Raw genomic sequence first — 21,965 nt, 5'->3', positions numbered from 1 at the left:
CTTTTGTTTTATTCGCGAGGTGAGTCACAGCAGTGGAGCCTCATACTAGCTACAGAGGATCAGAGAAGCTGCACTCCACTGTTTTGATTTTCTCTCTTGGGGGTGGTAGCAAGAGAGGGAAATACAAAATGGGCTCGTTTCTGTGACTCAGTCCATTCACAGAAGGCAGGACAAAGGCTAGAGCACATGCCAAGGCTGTTCACTTATCACTAGTTATTGGCGAAGGTGATGTGCCCTTTGTGGTTTAATGTGAAACATTGATTGCACTTTGTCTGTCACTCACACAGAGAACCTACAATGTACATTCATGGATCCCCTGTAAACTGCACAGCACTCATACACGCATCTCTCTCTTCGGGTCCACTGGCAAGTGTGACATTCGTAGTTAATACTGTCTGTGGCTGCCTTTCCCTTTGCTCTAGAGTGCTTGAAGGTAGAGTAGCAGCAGTGGTCCACAGAGTGATTCGTGCTTACCTGGTTCCTCACTTCTTCGGAAGGGGTGAACTGCTGTAGGGTTAGCAGTGAAACCAGGTGTCTGTCAGTTTCTCGTGTGAGATCAAGTGGAGATCCTACTGTACAAACCAGAGGCAATTTTCTGTTCCAGTCACTTAGGTTTAGAAGGGTCCGTAGCTGCCCATCAGCCACATGCCTTTTGGGTTTGGTGGCTGGAGCAGAACCTCCAACCACGAACCTAAATGTCTGGTCAATGTAGCAAGATCCATCGGGTTGTTGTCCAATATACAACATGCATAAAAGCCATCTGTGTTGTCTGCCCTCATAAAAATTGCTTCATCCGTGTTTGGGCAGCAGCCTTTGACTCTGTACGCCTAATCATATAATTCCATTATTGTTTAATGTTGAAAATCAATACAATGTTTTTTTTAAAGAAACTTATTTCAGTTTAGCCACACGGCACGTGTCGTTTAATCGCGTGCTATGCAAGATATCACTTTGACCTGGACGCATTTTCCCTTTTTGAAAGGAGGGTCTGAATCGGTATGTGAAGTAAAACAAAACATCGGGGAAGCAACTCATTGTTGATCTGCATTTCCCGCCAAGCAGAATCAACCAAAATGTATATAGGACACACATGTTTAGACAAAAACAATCACAAAACATAACTATGACATAAAAAACAGCCTCAATGCAGCAGGTATACCTGCCAAATAGCAAACAAATACCATTATAAAAAAACATTTAGTTGAGTTTGACACTAGAAAGATTAATGGACATATTACGAGTGCACCGGTAATCCCGAGGGGCTCGTAATGTGAGTTCCCAGCCCAGCTGGGATTACAAGTAATGCAGGAATACTGAAGTTCCAAGTTTTCACATCAGCACTTCAGCTGCTGAGAGCATGAAAATGAGGAAAACATGTAAAAATAGGCGCGAAGAGCAGATGCCTGCATGTCATTGCCTGTATCCTGTAATCAGGAATAATCAGTAATTCAAAAAGTGGATGGGGGTGATTTCTGAACAAAACGTTTCCCACTGCTAAGGGAGATTAGGAGGCATTTAAGGTATTCACACTTCATATATTTCCATTCATTTATTCACTTCAGAAACATTAGCTACTGCACGCGGTACCCTGCACGCTCAAACCACTATTTTTGTTCTTGATCTCTGAACAGGTATTTTTGGGCAGAAGCTGGAAGAAACAGTCCGGTTCGAGAAACGATACGGCAATCGCCTGGCTCCTTTGCTGGTAGAGCAATGCGTGGATTTCATCCGGCAGAGAGGACTCACGGAGGAGGGCCTCTTTAGACTTCCGGGACAGGCCAACCTTGTCAAAGAACTACAAGATGCGTTTGACTGTGGAGAGAAGCCATCGTTTGACAGGTAGGTTCAGTGATTGTTACCTAGCTTTCTGCACAAGGAAATACTGCAAAGTTCGGCCCAAAGCATGTTACTTGTCTAAGAAATGCATGGCAGATTGCTAAATGTCCTCTGGCAGATTGTTGAGATATCAAAATTATAAACCTACAGGACACTGACCACAGCACTGCCACCCAACCTGAGACTGATAAGAACACAGTAACTCAGTCCAAAACCTATAATCACGTGACAACTCAGATTCCAGAATTCTAAAAGGAGCGGAGAGGACTCACAACGCTAGTGCACCCCAACCCCAATACTACAATAAAAGGACCAAAACCTATCCCACAGAAATTGCTGCAAGCTAATAATTTACCTCCAACAAATACCCACGTCACTTTTTTCGATGTGCGTAGTTGAAAAAAAATGTTTTAGCCTGACTACTTTTTTAGGGCAGTAGATAAATGCAAAACCCACAGATATAACCTGTGTGGTGTGGAAGACACAGCTCACAGGAGTGACAAGGGAAGGCATATGGTACTAGCTGCTGTGTCCCAGGACTTATCGTTGGCCCTCACTTTCACGTTGAGACATTCCCCAAGGTTCAGTCAGGGACCCTTTATGTGTATGATACAGCAGTTCCTTCTGTCCCATGAAAATATTAACTTACCCTGTCTTATCACATCTGCTCAGAGTTCACATATTTCTATCACATTCCCTTCACCCCAAATGTGGAACTGCCTGCAATCCCTCCAATGGATGACCCTACACACTCTTCTAGTGCGTGGTTCATCTGAGATTGAATTCCACTATTTTCCACCCCCTCTGATGCCCCTCTTCCATCTCCTTCTCTCTCTTTCCCAGCGTTTCCCGCTTCCTCAGCTGGAGTCCTCGCAGTGTTGTTTGATTAAAGAACACATCTAGAATCCTTTGTCTCTGCCAAGGCCAAAGGGGCTACATAATAGCTAGTTAACATCCAGAAGTTTCACCTTAATCACCCTCTTCAACCTACACAGTCACTCTTTCACACACTACTAATAAGGAAGCTTTTTTGCTATAAAACTTTGTTTCAAAGTCTCTGACATATACTTTCTCCCACTTCACAAGGTTAGCATCTTTGCAACGTAGGAACCTCCAGATCACTTTCCGTCACTGGCAACAAGCATTTGGAATTCTGCTAGACACAACGGCTCGTCTGAGTCCCAGGTTTTGGTTTTTGAGGAATTTCATGGCCTGCCTTTCCACCACCTTGTTAATTTCTTCTCTCTGGTGCTCGATCACCCACAACTGCCAATCTTAAATGTGTGCTTTTATTAATCCCCTTGCAGTCGATCCCATTATCATCACTACACCTGCTTGGCCACTGGAAGTGTAACAGTTTCACAAATAATCTCAGAAAAACCTCTTTGCAGCCACCTTACCCAGCTCATTACATTGGGTTTGGCTCGTCTTGCTATTCTTCTTCTGCTTGCATGGAACCCGCTTTGACATTCACAATTCCTCACATACCAAAAGAGCTCTTATAGTTCATTGCACAGATGCTAAATGCTCGAGAATGTTACTTAGTTTATGGCACTTATCTAATCCATTACCTTGCAACACTCCACCTGATTGTTTATGCCTCTCATTCAGCCGCTTATTCTGTTTATGTACCACAACCTGTTGACACATAAACGTTTCTGTTGGAAAGACTCCTGCCTGTTTTTTTCAAATAAAGTAAAGTAAAGTATACTGTGATCTTGACAAACACTTCAAATGTTTATCAGTCAAAGATATTAAAAGCCTGATAAAACCCTTTCCATGTACATTTCAATTGGTGCATGCATTGCAGTAGCACGGCCTACTGTCTTCTTTGGATACATGTCTTTATCCTACTACATTGACGCACAAATACTGTTTCACCACGTTATTATCAAAAACATCACCTTAGATTCTTGACTCATCCAACGTTCACGGTTCCCCTGGCATTCCCCTTACTCTTCGAATTAGTTTTTTATTGATGTTAGTATACATATTACTACTGTTGGTGTGGCCCTGTCCCTCTGTGTGGGTACTGTGTGACCTGGTGAAAGTGAACTTGTGTGGCACTGCTTTGTCCACCTGGGTAAATTGGTGATTTTTATCATCTGTTGGCTCCATATCGAAGTAAATGTTTGAGTTTTGGGTGCCCTCCGCAGCTCTCTTGGATGGCGACCCCTCCTAACTAATGTGTTATTGGCGCAGCTCAAATTGATACTTGGTTGATTTATGCCCTCAACAGTTTTTTTAGCTGTACTTTCACTTCATCTCTTGTAATATGTTAATACTTCCCATCTCCACTTGGAATATGGGTAATTGTTGCTACAGACGCTGCCTTTAGAATGTGAATTCATCTCATAGATATGCTCTTACCTCCCACAAGTACAGACTTGAATGCCATTGTGTGCATTTTCATTGAGGGGTAAAATGGCTGAGAAGTATATTGTGGAATAACCCTATTTGGAGCAGGACCAAGCCTGAGTTGCATAAGGTTTCCCCCTTTTGTTATGGTACAGATGAGCTAAGTAAACTGTAAATCGAACCAACAAAGAAGGCCATAGTTGTTAAACTTGTTTCATTCAGATTGAACTATTACAAAAGTCTGTATCACAGAACAACATGTGTACGATATACTGCCTTCAACTAATAGAAGATGTAGCCGCATGCTCAATGTCAGGGCAAAGGTGCCCTATATCTCTACAACCATCTCTATATGGCACAGTTTACTGGAGCATCAACAAATTGTCTTTAAAAGCTTATGCACAGCATGTCAACTTCATGAAGCACAGGTCCTTCTTCATTACCTTAAACATTTGGCTTCTGCCTTCTTCTGCATCTTCTGCACACTACACTTATCCTTATGGTCTGGGCTGATAAGATCAACAGAGAAGGCAGTGCCAGACTGGTTGAGGCGAGCAGGCTATTGAATTCACAACCTACATCGCGTAACACAGCAAAAATCCGTTTGGTATTTTACAGAATATCTGATATTTGGTTGTTCCCCAAGTAGAAAAGTATTGTGGTGCTGTAGTGTGTGTGATTGTCATTCTCAGCACCAAGAGGCCATCCTGCTAGCACGAGGCATGCTGTTAAGAATTAATAATGGAACAAGATATATTCTTCCAGATTTCATAGTTTAGGACATTGATGCTTGACTGTCAGTCTTGCCCTGAATAGCCTCTGACTAGCACTTTTTAAAAACGTGTTTAAATTCTGCGAAATGGATCAAATTTCACGAAGTTAATACATCACTAATTTGAATTGTGTTCAGTGTGCACCAGGAAATGATGTACTCTAAACCAGTTTTACTGTGTTGCTGAAATATTTTTGGATAGTGCAGGTTACAATCATATTCCAGCTGGAAAAAATGTTTGGGAAATTAACCTCTGATTATTTGTAGATCTCTACTGGAAGGCCAGGGTGATCTTCAAAGATTAGTGAATCAACTTGGGCTCCCAAATCTTGCCGCCAATCTTTGAAGAGGGCTGTGGAGTAATCGGAATTACTGATGTTTTTAAAACATGTTTTAAAGTCCTGTGTTGGAGTCAGGTCCCCACGTGGCTTGTACCCCGACCCTTCGGGTGGAGGGTTCAGGGGAAAGCCTCCATAGATTAGTGTTATTGTGTGCTTTTAAGTCCAGTTCTACGTGGTTGGAGTAGACCTACTAGTCAGAACTATGGTGCCATTTATGGGGTTCTTTATAACCTTGGTTTACGGTTTACTCGTAGCCCGCCAAGCCACAGGAGGCCCTGGACTCTGCTCCCCAGGTAAAGAACTACCCACTAAATCGAGTAACCTCTGTACCGTAAGGACATATGCCTGTTGAAGCACTTACAGCTGAATGCTTAGCACAATGTTTATTTCACCTACATGACATTTATTTTTCATATTTTACAAACAAACTCCTGATTGTGTATTTTGTGAAATCTAAAAAATGAGTAGCCTTGACATGCAGACATTGATTGTGTTGCCTTGCCGTGGCAGAGATGTTGTCACTGTTACCACCACTTTAACCTGGAGTTCCTGTGTTAGATCCATCACCGACCAAATATTTCTGTCAGAAGAGCCAGCGTGGATTTCTGCAAGTAGAGCTGGATGAGGCTCTACCCAAGGAAACTGCTGTTCCACAACCTCTAAATGGAGCTTTGGAAACTCAAAGTTGGTTGACATTTCATTTACCCTTTTTTGGTGGATGTCCTCTTAATTACCTCCTATTTCTTTTGCATTTCAACACTTCGGGCAGAGAGTGGTGGGGACAGGAGTTAAAACAAGGACAAATACTAATAGACTGTCATCTGCATCTATCAAGTACCAATACTTGATAGATGCAGATGACAGTGATTTTTAACAATGAATTATGTTCATATCTGTGGAAAATGGGTAAGGGAATCTTCCTCCAAAATACAAAGATAATGCAACATTGTATTGTATTATATTGTATTACAGTATTTATATAGTGATTACTACCCCTATGCGGGACGCTGAAATGCTTGCCTTCATGGGTAGCATGCCATGTAGGGTTGTGGTTGGAAGGATGTTATTTTTGTTTTGCTTCTGTTGTTTCCCAGTCTATTCTATGGTTTATAGTGTTTCCATGGCACGCATGATGACCACCGAGGTGTGGTTATCATGTTATGGGATGCAGCATGTTGTAGTGTTTTGGACCATGAAGTGTAAGCGATAGACACACAGATTTATGGTTTTCAATTTGCTGTAAGCTTTGAGCAGCTCTGCAGGTCCTTTTATGGTATTTCATATGATGTAGTCCACGTAGCTGCTTACTGCACTGCCGTTGCAGAAATTATAAAATTGTCTGTCACATTGGCAAACCAGGATAAACAGGTGACCAGACTAAACTAAATGCTTTCTACAGTGGTGCCCACTGACTGCATCAGATAGTGTTTAATGGTGACAGGTTTGACAGGGTGACAATTTCGGACAAACTGCATTCGCCATTGCATTTGAAAATAGGGCAAATTTAGGTTGTTAATCACCCAAGAGGGTATCCAGGCGCTTGGGCCTGTATGTAGGTGAGTGGTATTCAGCTTCTTGCAGAACTCAAGAAGCAAGGCGGAGGCTATGATGTGTTGAAGGCACTGTATTTCTTGAAGAAGAGGTACTCAGCCTTCCTGTTGAAATGTGTCTTCTACAATTTAAAGACCTTTTTCATTTCTCAAGAGGATGAATAGTTTGATGGTATGAATACAACCCACTAGCCCTTGTCAGAAGCGAGATCTCCCTGAGGATTTACACACAGGCTAAGCAGTGCTGCACACTTATTTTATGGCTGGCTTGGCTCTAAGTTGCTTCCCTTCATTAACTTTTTATGAATTACTCTTGATTCTAAAGTGCTCTCTAGGACTCAAAGTAAGGATCATTACTTAAAACCCTTTCAAGTGAACCCATTAAAACATAGGTATCCATACTATAGCAAGCACTTTAAAGAAGCTGCTTAACATATGTCAATTCACTGGGCTGTTTGTAAGTGTTTGGGGATTTTTAAGAGCTTTCCATCAAAGTGAGACTATCCACCCTTCCCCCACCGCTTTCCCTAATGCTTGGCGCTTGAAGCTTGAACAACGAGATGAAGAAGTGCCCGAGGAAAACAGATATTACGGTCATTTGGATGACAAGTACAAGACATTGGATTCTACAGTGCTCCTGCTCTATGTTTGTTTTGTTGTTGTCGTTCTTTGTGGCTGCTTGTTTCTCCAGTTCCGATGGGCACTATTGTGCCATTCATTGCTTGAGGTAGAGGTTTTAAAATTCGATGTTATTGTGGTGTGATATCGTGTGGTGTGGTGTAAATACGCATCAGTAAATGCATATCATTTGGGACTTCTCATTTGCACTCTTCTATGACCCCCTTGAAGTGTATCCGACCACCTCAAATAAAGCAATAGTTCCTGGTCTCTACAGAGTGACCATCTTTATTTGAATCATACCAAGAGTTTGATTTTGACATCCAAATTTTGATTACTGTGACACCATACAATCAATTCTTATCACGAATAATATTACACCTACCCACATATCACTCTGAAATGACTAGGGATGTTGAGACTAGGCGATTGCATCACCAAAGGACTACATTATGCAAGCCAGAAAATTATTACTGTAATTGTGGTTTTCTGCATTTGGTAGGAGGCTTCCATCACGTGTTTGGGAACTAGAGGTGAAGCTCTTTGCAGCACATTCTATTCAAGTCCTCTTTCGCTGTCTTGCTGAAGTCAAATGTCCAGTCTGTGCGGCCGCTACCCACCCCTGGTGCCACAGATACCTTTCAAATGCTTTAGCAGTGTGCAAGAGCACGCACATGTTTTTTTTTCAGAACGTATTTTCCTTTTAACTAAATACATGTATTCACTGGCTTGCATTCTGTCTATTTTTTAGATGGGTGTATTTTAGTGTAAAAGGGAAAAGAATTAAGCTTGCCCAAAGGAAGCAGTGTATTTGTGCGTTTAATAAAACATCCCAAATAATGATACCGAGTGATAACAGGTACCGCGGCTCTTCTCTGTACTGATGGGAGGGAAACAGCTTTTGTTTTTGCCCCAGGCACAGCCCGTGGTTATTCTGGAACGAGAATGTTTACTGTGGCTGCGGATGGTTTTGCATTCATATGAAGTAATTCGCAGCGGATTACGTTTTGTTGTCATGACAATATTCAATTACCACACAAGGACGGCCACGCTTCCAGTCCGGGTGGGTATCCAAAGGCGGGCTGGAACTGAAAGCTGTTATTTTCCTTTTACAATGCTGCCGTTAAATGTTGACTCTCGTGAACTTGTCGCTCTGGAGGAGAATTGATGCTTCTTGTTGACAGATGTATCCGGTCCCGAGTGTGTATCATGGTGGTGTTGAAAACTTTATTTATGTTCACGATTTCAGGATTTTAAAACTTTAGACACTAGCCGAATAATTTCAGGACCCTGCTATAGCTTCCAGTGCTCACAAAGAGTTTGCTCTCCATTAGGTTGTTTGTTTGTTTGTTTTTACTTTCCAAATTAGAGAAGATTTCATTATAATTATTTGATGGGTCTGTCGTTTTCGCACTGTAAACCGGTGAAAGGGGGGTTTCTGTACAGTGATGTACCCACTCAGCTCGCCCAGCTGATGTATAACTTCCAGTTATGCTGTTAGCCGGAGGACACAGTAGGGCCTAAAAAGCAGAGAGCAATCTGTAAAGGGATCCTTGTAACTGGCACAACCACCGCATATGCCCGTGCACTGTAAAACGAGTTTGGTTCTAGGGGATGAAACATCCAAGTATACAATTGGTGGCAGTCTGATTCATATCACTGCTTTTAAAGTCCCCTGTCAGTGGAGCTCCACAGGGGCGTAGCTTCGGGGATGCCAGGGGGTGCGGTATTTTGCGGCATTACACCCCTAATAAATGTATTTTCTGATGAATAGTTGGGAACAGGTGCTTTCAGTCCGGTATGTTGAGGTGTCTGTCAGATTTCACCATAAATGTTTACATACACACAGAAAACAACGCACACTCTCTCATCTCTGTTTTGAACGTCTTAAAAAATGCTGGTTATTTTACAAAATATGGTGCTTCTCTCACTTGATACCCCTACCAATCCACATTCCTCTCCTTTTCCCTTAGTCCCTTCTTGTTAACCTTCTTGTCATACAAAGCATTTTAACCTTATGTGCCAGCCTGATTGTTGGGAAATCTGAAGCTCAACGCCCACCCCTCCGCACCCCCCCAATCTTACAGACCAAGCTACGCCCTACTTTCAGTTTTCCACTATCTCATAATTAAAATAGGCAATGGTGGATTCAAGCACCAGGGTCAGTGATATATTCCTGGTTGCGTGCCATCATATAGGGGAAGGAAGTAACATAGAGCTGCAGCGTTGTAGGGACATACACTTGCAGATCCTGGAAAAGACACTGGAGTGGAACCCCCTTAACGGCGGCAACTGAGACCAGGTTCTGACAACTTTTAAAGATTTTTTTCCTCCCATTTCCATGAAAAAAGACATTGGAAGTTTGAGTAGGGGGAATAGAGTCTTGTGGTACAGAATAAATACCACGTTCCTGCCTCTTCAGTTATCGGCCCATTATTTGTACAGCCATTCAGGGGTTGGCGAAGTTTAAGAGCCCTACTTCACAATTTTTTACAACAAAATAACTTTCTTCAGCCTCCTTCCTGCCTGCTGTTGATAGAGAAGGAGTCAGCCTCCTGTCTCTCGCCTGAAGCGGGCAGTTGGGGGAAGGCTGAACTGTCCTGGATCAGTGCACGCATCCTCATCTATAGTGGGTGCAAAATAAGCAGTGATGCTGAGCGAAATGTTGGGTGTGCTCCGTAGAAGGCAGTGAGCAGCCCCTGAGATTCTGGCCACCACTTGAGCAATTATTTAGTTGTCAAGAATGAGCTTAAGGCCACCTCACTTGATTTTTAATGGTCCTGATGGTTTGTTGGGTTTTCTCAAATCTTCAAGTTCAGGAGGGGCCTACTTAATGCCCATGGTGTGTTAATAGAACAGAAATAAGAAGTCAATTAATAAACCTCTTTGATTATGTGCTATGAGAACGGGTAGCATGTAATGGGGAAGTCTCACTTGCAGCTGTGCCCCATTTGTCAACCAAACATGACCCGAACCAGTCACAGAAGTGAAAGATTGCAGAAGGTGAGAAGGCGGACTTACTCAACGATCAGTAGTTTCAGCTTTTTCACAGATTCTGATTTTGGTCCTTGGTTTTCTGAGTTGCATTCTACGTGTGGCAGCCATCATTGTGTAAAATGTTTTGCTAATAAAATGTTTTAGTGCAGCAACAGCAGTCCTGCATCTGGTGACGGTTGTCAGTGATTACCTTTTCCAAGAGCTGGTATTGTTTAGGTATTGTCCATGCTAGAAGGAAATCTGGTGAAAAAAATGATTGGCCCCGATTACCCCAAATGGATCAATTTGGGAGTCAAGGTAAAAAACTAATTTTTACTATGCTCATACAAATAATTTGCACACATATACAAGTATCAAACTAGTAAAGAAATTTCAGGTAGCCCAGAGATTAATTTGTTTGGCATAAATAAGCTTTGCTGTAGATTTGCTTCCTCTCCCTCACTTACAAACTTGACTATTTACATAATCCTTAAAACAAACTGATTTAACTCTGGGGCCTCGAAGAAGACTACAAATTTTACCAAGAAAAGTAGTCCTTCTTCGTAATCCTTTTTATTCTGCAATCAAAAATAATTTTCTTCTAATTTAGTTTTACATTTTTGTTAGCATTCGCCTGGAGATATCCTTCAGTTTGTAAATTCCTTATAACTAAATCATAGTAGACACATTAAGTTGAGCAGCTCCTGGCTTTGTTTTCAAGTGATAAGGCATTGAATGGAGCATCAAAAGCTACACCAAAAACAGCACCCATTCTGCTAAGGAAATATTCATCTAGATGCGGACTGAAAAAAATTGTATAGTTCTGCCTATGGGCATAGTTTTGGCATCGAGATACCGAACGCCCTACCAGTCATAAGCAACAGATGTATTTATGATGAAGAATGTGTTTATTGACTATCATCTCCAATCGCTATTACTGAAATGGGGCACTGCGCCCCCACTATGGAAGACCTGCTTCTCCTGATAGTAAACTAATCAGATAATGTTGTAAAAGGAGAAAAAGAACGTGGTGCTGCATTACATTTAAAAATCATCCTCTCTATGGACCTATGCGCCATCAAGGAGTTCCAAGGAGTTGCAGTTTTAGTGTCTTTATTGAAGCTGAATGGATTAAATTAAATTAGGCAAAACATTAATTAAGTTTTACACAAACCATAAACATTTTGTAAAACATTAATGATCGATATCTAACTATTTTAAATTATAAAATTATTAATTTTCAACTGATTTAAAACGGTACCATAGTTTAGATACATTGCTATAGCATTTCTTACACTTCCCGCATGAAAGGAATGAGATATCAAGTTGATCAGCTTCAGAAAAATTGATTGTATGTGGAAAGCTGAACAGTTTTCTTTCCCTTTCAAGCTCCTCCTAATTTAGTGAGTTATAGCCATTCTGCTCAGGATAAGGTTGTGAGAAAATCCATCCACTATGATCTTCCAACTGATGCGTATTTACAACTCGTGAAGGAAATTCATATTCACACAGAAGTAACTGGTGTTAGATGAAACATTTGGGCCGACCCTAGCAGTATTTAGTAAGCAACACTTGAGTTGGTTGAAGCAATATTTTGGAATGAACTCGGGATCTATGTTTTCTAAGCCATGCATAAGCCAGCACTTGGGTCCTGCCTATCTTTGCTTTACATGGCTTCGGAGCCAAGAGCTATATCTCGATCGAATGTCCTCAGCACAACTGCGCTACTTATATCTGCGTTTGCGTCTGGGCATTTTACCTTTGCATGTCTTTACCACAAGTTGGGGTCTGGCAAACCCCACAGATGTATTTATCCTCAGTATCAAATTTAGGATGAGATGATTATTTGATCACGTGTCTGTTTTCTAAGGATGCAATGAGGTGTGATTTAGAACCTGTTCTGCTGGAATTCAAAAGTGCTTACCAGAAAGATGCGTAGGTCTTTGAAGGCATGCTGGACATAGAAAAGCTTGGTTCTGCACAGCCACCTATATCTGAGGTGCATGGTAAATACCTATAACATTTAACCAGGATAATTCATGTTTACAATGTTGCTATATGAACTAACTTGTGATGTGTATTCTGTATATTTGCTTTATTAATGTTTGAATATAATTAAGAATGGAGCTTACACACAATGTTTCGCCTTCTTTCCTATTTAAGACCACTATTTATTATTCGGCTTTACACTCTATCCAGAGTTGCTGTGTGTTTTATTCAAGCTCCAATTGTTAGATTGATATCGCGCTATTTATATGTCATCCCAGATTTTTCTGCTTGCCCAATTTAACAGCTACGTTTTGCCCATTCTTGAATTCCCGCTGTTTAATTAATCTCTGTGCTTCTTTCTAGTTACTTATTTATTGCCAATTAATGTCGTTTTTAGGCTGTTTTATTGACGTCCTGCCCGTTATCAGGTTATGATTGCATTTGACATAAACATGTTTTACTACTAGGAGGATATGGCCAACAGACCTTTGATCCTTGGAATTCAAAATCAACTGCCAATAAACGGTAACATTGTGAGTTGGTTCATGACGAGTTGCACAATACTTCTTCTCGGCTCCTAGTTCACTGTTATTTTACAATATTCAGCCGCATTTTAAGATTTACGATAAATCACCTGAATATGAATTTTTGCTGCAGGATGATTCCGATCGGAATTAGAAGACCGCTGGTAAATACGCTTTTACAGCCTTCTCTTAAAATGAAGTTTACAAACGAAAGGATCACATAAGACTTAACGAGAGAGTATAAGCGCAACAAACACTAAAATGTTGGTTAAGACAGTTCTGTAAAGCGAAAACTGGCTTTTGAGAGGGGATGGGGTTAGAGAGTTGGGGCTAAATCATGCAACAGACTCACTCTTAACATGACTACTCTTGCTCTATCTTAGTAAATCACCAATTCCAGGCTCTTTGCCATGGTAAGACTAGACTTCCTAAGCTTTAGAGCATGATCTAGAACACATTCTTCTGTGCCATCCAGCCAGCCCTCCATGACAGGAGCCTAAACTAAAGATGCACATGCTTAGGCCCCGATTACGAATTTAAGTGCTATTTATCTTGGCTGAAAAATAACAATACTATGGTGTAAATAACACATATTACGAGCTGATGAGTAATAACATGCAGATTTTAGTGTTTAAGGCACGAAAATCCACATGATCCAGTCAATTCCATATGCTTTTTCCCTGCTTCATTTTGGCAGGTTTGACATGCCAAAATTTATCAAAGGTTAAGGTATTTATCAAATGTATAAAGTATCTACCATCTCATAATTCCAACCCTATGCAAACAGTTTGTAGGAGTATGGGCCTACATCAATATCGGCCAACCACAGAAGTGCTAAGGCAGGACTAGAAGACTAGCGATAGAAAAACAGTTTACTATTGTGACTATGGAGGACATAGTGTATAGTATGAGGCTTTCACCTTGATTTATGGAGGAGCACGGCTGTTTTGTTCCCGGCTCCAGATTCCAATTTTATTCTTGGCATATCAGTGCCAATTAGCAGTCTATGAAAGTCTGTTGATGTAAATAGGAGAAGCCTCTCCAACCATGCTTATCCATGGAGGGAAGGGGAGCCTCCATAATATTTGTTGTCCTGATGATAACCCTGCACTGATTAATCTGTTATTAGGGTCGAAACGACAACAGAACTCATAAGTGTGGACTGGCTTTTAATTTTTTAATGTGGATAGGGATATCCGAAGGACAGATATCCTATAACAACACATTATTTGTTCCACTCACGTGTATTTATATATGGCAGCAGAAGTAGCAGCTCATCTGCTATGGTGGAGGAGCTACAACCCCCCCCCCCCACTTGCAAGCTGCAGCTTCTGCAGTCCTTTTCCAACTATGTTTATTATTGTTTTGTTGTTAAAGGGGCAAGGCCATGGGGGATGACGGGGAAGAGGGAGAGTGCACTGTGCAGTCCACTCAGTGCGCATGTGTGTTTGGCCGGCAGTCTCGGGGCCAGCCAAACACACATGTGCACTGTGCTCTCCCCAACCCAGCACTGTGTTGCCGGGCTGGAAAGAGCAGACACTAGCTCACAGTTTGCCTGGGAGCACCCTGGGTGGGTGCTCAGGCAAATCCTAATACTGCTTTCATGCAGCATTCGGATTGGCCGCAGAGCAGGCTGAGAGCCTGTGTATGCCTGCAGTGACCAGGAAAGAGAGAATTGGCATGGCGGCAGAGCAGGTACGTTTTTTTTTGTAGTAAAATTAAATGTTTTTGTTCCCCCCCCGCGTGCTGCCCCGCCCCTTTACTGTGCATCAAGCTGCAACTGAGCATCACCTTGTCACTTTGCACTGCACTGTCACTGTATAGGAGCACTTTTGGTATAATTATATTACGACATCCTTGCTTTGAAATTTCAAAAATAAAATTGTATTTAATCTTCAAAGAATTTACTTTTAAGAGAGGTTCTAGAACAATAAAAAGAGTGGCCGTGTAAGTCAAGGGCGACACTTCCCCTTGAGGACCATTTGCGTCTGATATTGATATCATGGAGGACATATGCCCCTGCATATCACAAGGTTTTCGCATAACAAGTCTTGCCATTTGACACTGTAGGAGTATAATATTCCACCAAAATTTGTGGCCCTTTTCTGAGCTTTTGTTTTTAAATTCTACCTTAGAATGAAAAATAATTTATTTTAAAATGTTTTATTAATCTTTATAAATATGAAAAATAATTTATCAAACAATTTACAAAGCAACAGTACAAAACACTCTACAGAACATCCCAATTTGTCCCCAGTAATGTGCATAGGTACACCTCCACCAATGTCCACTGCTACCAAAACTACTGCCACAGCAGAAACAGACACATAAGAGGTAAACCAGGGAGCACTCTACCGAGAGATATAATCAATGTAGTCCAATATTGTGAAAATTGAAGATGAAACATTTCAATGTTGTGGATAAATTATCTCTATTTTCATTCCAAAAACGAGCTTCATATCGCCTTTAGTTACATTCCAAGAGTGAACTCATACAGCCAACGTGTTTCATTCAAATGAACTTCTTCAGGTCAAAGTAACATAGAAAGTATACAGACACAAAGTTTTCAACAAAAGGGCTACTTTTCTGTCAGAAATATCAGTCCTCTTAGACATCAAGTGACTTCCTAGACTGTTCCTTTTTAGGGTTGAGCGCGGAAGCGCTTTGTCCCGGTTGTAATCTCTCTTTAGGCTTTGAACCATGCCCATGTCATGCCTGTCACTTTTCTTGGTTCGTGGGCTTGCCTTTTAAAATCCGCTTGATTTCATTAGTGAAAGGCATGCATACCTCTTGCCTTTTCCAGTGTTTAGCCCTTTTCGTGCTCACCAGCCAACTACTGGAAACATACAGGACTCCATGTTTTCAGCCTGGTTTCTGCACTACTTTATCTTTTTATTTTCCCGCAGTGCAATCGCTCTTGGTTTTACATAGCGCGATTGTGCTCGTTGTTTTGGTTTTCAATTTCAGCGCGATGGCGCTTGTTGTTTTTCCTTTAATTGCTGTGTGGCAAGAAAAGTCCGGTTAGGAGTTTACAACGCTACTAGCTCTTACGCGAACAAATGCGCGACCCGTTGCATTGCAAATGCTTGTTTAAACTCTTCCTAGTCGACTGCAGACTCATTTAGATCTTTGAAAGTTTCGAAAAGACCTAATGGTTTTATGATCCTCTCCAGCTGCGGCCACTATATTCTTGAAACTCTTTCTGACTCATCCTGCAATTATTTCTCCTTTTTCTCACCACATAAAGTATATTGCAGTGAGCTCAGGAAATCGTGGATACCCATCAAAACAAAATAACAAAATAATGACTGGGTGTCAGCCAGTCAGCAATGTTGCCTCTTCCTGCGTCCACACATGAGACAGCAAAGCCAGATGGGCTGCATTCACATCAATTGTGAAATGATTAGGAGTAACTTGCCGCCATCACTGTCATGGCTGAGGATAGACTCTTGAAGGAAGGTACTGAGGGACAAAACCCCTAGTAGGAGTGATGTGTACTACAACTCAACCTAGTAGCTAAACTTGTTTCACCACTCTGGTGACCAGTGCTTTAGCACCATGTCTGCGTGGGCCTGGGCATTTGATACTATGACCAGGACAGTGGAAATAGCAGTGGCACAGCATTACCATGAACCTAAACCAACTTTTTTATGTTGGCATTATGGCATTCCTGGTGGTATCATCTGCTTCACAGCCTCTTAAACTCACCAGGATTGTAGTCCTTGACACGCCAACCAAAGATATAAAATGGGAACATTGCATCCACTCCGGGTGCAGACAGCTAGTGTCTCCTATTTGAGCATGTCACCTCCCCAATGTGTATAAAACAGAATCAGTGGTCTGTTAACATACAAAGTGCACTGCATGGTGATGTAGAATTAGAAGGCAGTGAAAGTGCACTTTTGTGTAACTTTCTGCCTTATATAATTCTACTCATCAACATATCTTTTATTAATGAGTATTGTTAAATGCTATTTGGAAAAATATCATTAATGTCTGATGATTATAAATCTGTCAAATATGTACAATGTTTTTCAATTCTTATGAGTCGATGGGTTCATAGCCTGCTGGATTCTGAAACATTGCAAAGCTGAGTGTCTCCTTCGAAGAGTTGCAATTGAAGACCAACTTACTGAAAAGGATATGAACCTTAAATGTGCTGTATATAAATAACCACAATTCACCAGTGCTTAATTTGAGACAGTGTTTGCTGGTGGTGGGCACTGGCACTTATTTTTCCTGATAAGACGTTTCCAGAGCGGGAAAAGGGAAGTTATCAGTCGTGTCACAATGATACATTTTGCAGTTTTACTGATGAATTGAAATGTCCTGGGGAGAATGCAGGTGATACCGTGAAATTAACTGGGGAATCAGATTTAGAATTACAAAATCCCATGGTGATGTCTCATTTTTCAGGGGATTGTATGGGTTCAGGTGAAAGCTCCATTAAATCCGCACACCCGGCGGTAACAAACCCCTGTTAGGATACAGAATTAACAGCCCCCGCCCCCTTCCTCCCACCCCTGTATCCAGGGCACTGACAAAGAGTCTGTCAGACTACTTATATATAGAACACTTTACTGAAATCAATCTGATGAAGTTAGACTCATTAATTGTATCCATCGTGTTGCTTTTCCACTCACTCATTACCTTTCTGAGTTTCCTTTGTCTTTGCCACAGAGTACATTTGACATACTTTCCGGACAGATAACTCAGAGCTTCATTTAGGCACCCACAACCCAGTCAGAAAAGTCGGTTCAGATCATTTTAATTCACTGCAAGATTTTTTACATTGTTCCTGCATTAAGTGCCTAACCAGTTTATATCACAGAGCACTTTAGCTAGAAATAAAGTCTAATTTTAACAGAAAAGGAGTCTCAACAGATTGTGCCAGGAAGGAAAGCTACCAGCTTAGTAGAGCTTTGTGGTTGGGTAAACATACACATCAGAATACTGCGCCAAGATATTTATGAATGTAGTAGATTTTTCTATCGGACAATATAAACACACCAAGGGAATGTTTCCATAACATCACAATATAAAAAACCTTGTTTGTTCAACAAAACTTGAACTTAAAGCAAGGTCGACTAATGCATGTGGGCTCTATAGAAAGAGATGGGGGATCCACCGGTCAAGAAACTGAATGTGAAATTAAGACTTAACTAATTATTCTATACTATTGATTTTTGATTTGAGTAGAGACCAACTAGTGAGACTTCTTTGCGCTATTGACCCCATGGTCACACGTCTCCAAGACTTTACTATCTGTGAGCATACATGGGTTTTGGTGGGGTTGAGCTGCCATTTACTGTTCATACAGTAGTTCATTCAGGGCTATGATTCTGTGTTCAGTATCATCTATGAATACATTTCTTTGTGTAGGTTACCTTGCAAGTAATTTACCCCAAAGTGATTTGAGGCTACTTCACAGTGGTTTGCAGCACCTTACAAAACCTCACATAAAATAAATATGTAAACTTGAAATCATACTATTATGCAACAAGATTGTAAAGCAATTCCTCCCTCCTCTTTGATTGAACATAAATGAGTTGTTCTACGTTAAGTGACATACCACAAAATCACCTAACTCTCTTGCACTGTAAGTGTCAGTGTTGTGAAGTTATTTTCCTGTATAGCAATGTAGGATGTAAGAAAGTTATTACATATAATAAATTTAGCCTTGTATTAATCCAGCAAACTGCAGTGCTTAAATTGTGCTGGTGGTTTGCAGGTGGTGGACAGCTGATCTCATTTTTAGGGGCTGACACTTATTTTTTCATCATTAGGCTTCATCTCTCAGTGTGAGGAAAAGGGTACAAAAGGGAGCTATAGGGGGGAAGAGAAAGGAAAGGGAGAAGGCAGTGGTGAAAGGGAGCTGCATTAGTGAGATAAAGAGACTGGAAGTGTGGGTTGCTGGAAGAAAAAGGCTTAAGGTGCGATCAAGACAAGACAGCATTAGTATTCAGCAACCATGGCATTCAGCAGAACTCAAAACAGGCTTCTAAAGAACTCCGGCCAGTGCACTTTTTTAAAAAACGAATTAGGCACTAAAACAGATACCTATAAAAAATGAACAAAGATCATTCAAATTAAAACCTCCAAGCAAATGTTTCTTAGGAGAAAGCTCATCAAAGCAGAATTGTCTGAACCTTTGTAAGATGGATGTTCCAAATCAAATACAGGCCAATACTGTGGGACAACCACAAACCGTTTTGTTATAATTAAAGATTCCGTCTTCGCAAGTAGGAGTCAGGTAGCCAGTTCACGTATTTAGAGGTTGTAGATTTAAAAGGTTACAGGATAAGCTACAAGTTACTCAATAAGGATACCCCACAGGGAGCAGCATCCTCTTTGCTCAGCCCACTCTCTCTGTCACACTCCTCTAGTCACTCACCAACATTTCCGAACATCACACACACTGGCTGAGCAGAGCAGAGGACTATGGCGGTGTGCACAGAATGCATTACAAGCGTGGCAGATTATAGCACATGTGCATAACCTTGCAAGTCTAAATAATGAAATCCTTGCCACCTCACTAGGGAGGAGATCTTCTGCGCCCTCTGAGTCTGCCAGCGCAGAAGGGTCAATCAATCAATCAATCAAGGATTTATAGAGCGAACTAATCACCCGTTAGGGTCTCAAGGCACTCGGGGGGAGCTACTGGTCGTAGAGCCTGAGGCGTTTCCTGAATGTCAAGAGGTCTTGGGTCTGGCAAAGGTGGAGCGGTAGGGAGTTCCAGGTCTTGGCGGCTAGGTGAGAGAAGGATCTTCCTCCGGCGGTGGTGCGGTGGATGCGGGGGATGGAGGCGAGGGCGAGACTGGCAGAGCGAAGATTGCGGGTGGGGGTGTGGAAGGTGAGTTTGTCATTGAGGTAGGCTGGGCTTGTGTTGTGGAGGGGCTTGTGTTGTGGAGGGCCTTGTGTGCGTGGATGAGGAGTTTGAAGGTGATCCTCTTTGATACTGGTAGCCAGTGAAGGTCTCTGAGGTGGGGGGAAATGTGGTCATGGCGTGGGATGTCCAGAATGAGGCGGGCGGATGCGTTCTGGATTCTTTGCAGTTTTGTTAGGAGTTTGGTTGTTATTCCTGCATATAGGGCGTTTCCGTAGTCCAATCGGCTGCTGACCAGGGCGTGGGTGACAGTTTTCCTGGTTTCGACGGGAATCCACTTGAAGATTTTGCAGAGCATGCGGAGAGTGTTGTAGCAGGAAGAGGAGATGGCATTGACCTGCTGAGTCATGCTGAGTGTGGAGTCCAAGATGAAGCCTAGGTTGCGTGCGTGGGTGGTGGGTGAGGGTGCGGTTCCTAGGGAGGTGGGCCACCAGGAGTCATTCCAAGTTGAGGGGTTGGTGCCAAAGATGAGGATTTCTGTCTTGTCTGTGTTTAACTTGAGGTGACTTGATTTCATCCAGCTGGCGATGGCGTGAAGTCCATTGTGGAGGTTGTTCTTTGCAGTTGTAGGGTCTTTCGTGAGGGAGAGGATGAGCTGAGTGTCATCTGCGTAGGAAACCATGTTGATGTGGTGGGTTCGTGCGATGTTGGCAAGGGGGGCCATGTAAATGTTGAAGAGCGTGGGGCTGAGCAAAGATCCTTGGGGAACACCACAGATGATTCTGGAGGCTTCTGACAGGAACGGTGGGAGGCGGACTCTCTGGGTTCTGCCTGAGAGAAATGACAAGATCCAGTTGAGTGCCTTGTCGTGGATTCCAGCATTGTGGAGGCGTATGCGGAGAGTGTGATGACATACCGTGTCGAAAGCTGCAGAGAGGTCCAGGAGGATGAGTGCTGCTGTTTCTCCTTCGTCGAGCATGGTCCTAATGTTGTCTGTGGCAGCAATGAGTGCAGTCTCAGTGCTGTGGTTTCTGCGGAATCAGGATTAGGAGGTGTTGAGTACCTTGCTGTCTTCCAGGAACCGGGATAGTTGGCTGTTTACAATTTTTTCAATGACCTTGGCTGGGAAGGGGAGGAGGGAGATCGGCCGGTAGTTCTTAGGGTCGTCTGGGTCTGCCTTTGGTTTCTTTAGCAGGACGTTGATTTCTGCGTGCTTCCATCTTTCTGGGAAGGTGGCTGATTCGAAGGAGCTGTTGGTGGTTTTGCAGAGGTGGGGGGCGATGATGATGTTTGCCTTATTGAAGATATTGTGTGGGCAGGGGTCCGATGGTGATCCGGAGTGGATGGAGGCCATGGTGGTGGCGGTGTCCTCTATGTTGACGTGGTCCAGGTGTGGAAGAGGTGGGTGTTGCTTGGCGCGTTGGGTTCTTGGGTGTTTGTAGTCAGCTGGTGGGTCTGGGGTTTGAAGCTATTGTGGACTATCTTTCGACGGAAGTGGGTTGCCAGTGAGTTGTAGAACTCCTGTGATGGCGGGGGTTCGTTGGAGCAGGTCCTGGGGGTGGAGAGCTCATTGACGATGCAGAAGAGCTCAATCTAACTCCTTCCACACAAAGACTGCAATAAAGCTCTGCTGCTGGAATAAAGGACTCTGGCCCTGTCTGGATGTACTGAGTGGGACAAGGGACTCTCTGGCAGCTCGTAGTTCAGTTGTGTTGCAGGAACCCGTCTCAGTTTCGGCCTCCTGCTCCAGTTCCACAGATCATGGGTGCTAGGCTGATGAGAAGGAGACAGCAGAGATAAGGCATGGATTGGTGTACAATGTGAGAGACTTGAGCATCCAGGTTCAAACCTTTCTGCCTGCCCCTACACCCAAATGCTGTCTCCAAATATTGTGGAACGTCAGCTTTTTCTGACTATGAATTGCTCTGCTTTGTCGCTTGAACCTTGCTGTCATGTCCTGTTCTGTGCCATATTGCTTCTCTTCTCTTTCCAAAGGCCCCATTGTGCTGCAAACCCATAAAAGAAATGCACACAAGGGGATGAAATCTATTATACCATGACAAAAAGTATAAGGCTGATCTTCTGAAAAAAAAAAACATATTAAAAGCATGAGGTGTACACCTCAGAATAATCTACTGGCACATAAGTTATGCGAAAGAAAGAAACTGAGGGTTG

General features: G+C 42.4%; 1 protein-coding gene across 5 annotated transcripts in view; it reads left to right on the top strand.

Moving 5' to 3' along the window:
* ARHGAP24 (Rho GTPase activating protein 24) overlaps nucleotides 1–21,965 on the top strand; it is a 1,380,530-nt gene that overhangs the window by 1,278,596 nt on the left and 79,969 nt on the right. For all 5 annotated transcript variants that reach the window (XM_069236203.1, XM_069236229.1, XM_069236212.1 and 2 more), the window contains one exon: nucleotides 1,632–1,839. In XM_069236203.1, coding sequence (XP_069092304.1) covers nucleotides 1,632–1,839 — 208 coding nt within the window. The remainder of the gene's footprint in view (nucleotides 1–1,631; nucleotides 1,840–21,965) is intronic.

The sequence above is a fragment of the Pleurodeles waltl genome, chromosome 1_2, assembly GCF_031143425.1.
Source record: "Pleurodeles waltl isolate 20211129_DDA chromosome 1_2, aPleWal1.hap1.20221129, whole genome shotgun sequence".
NCBI lineage: Eukaryota > Metazoa > Chordata > Amphibia > Caudata > Salamandridae > Pleurodeles > Pleurodeles waltl.
This window is presented reverse-complemented; position numbering and strand designations above follow the sequence as displayed.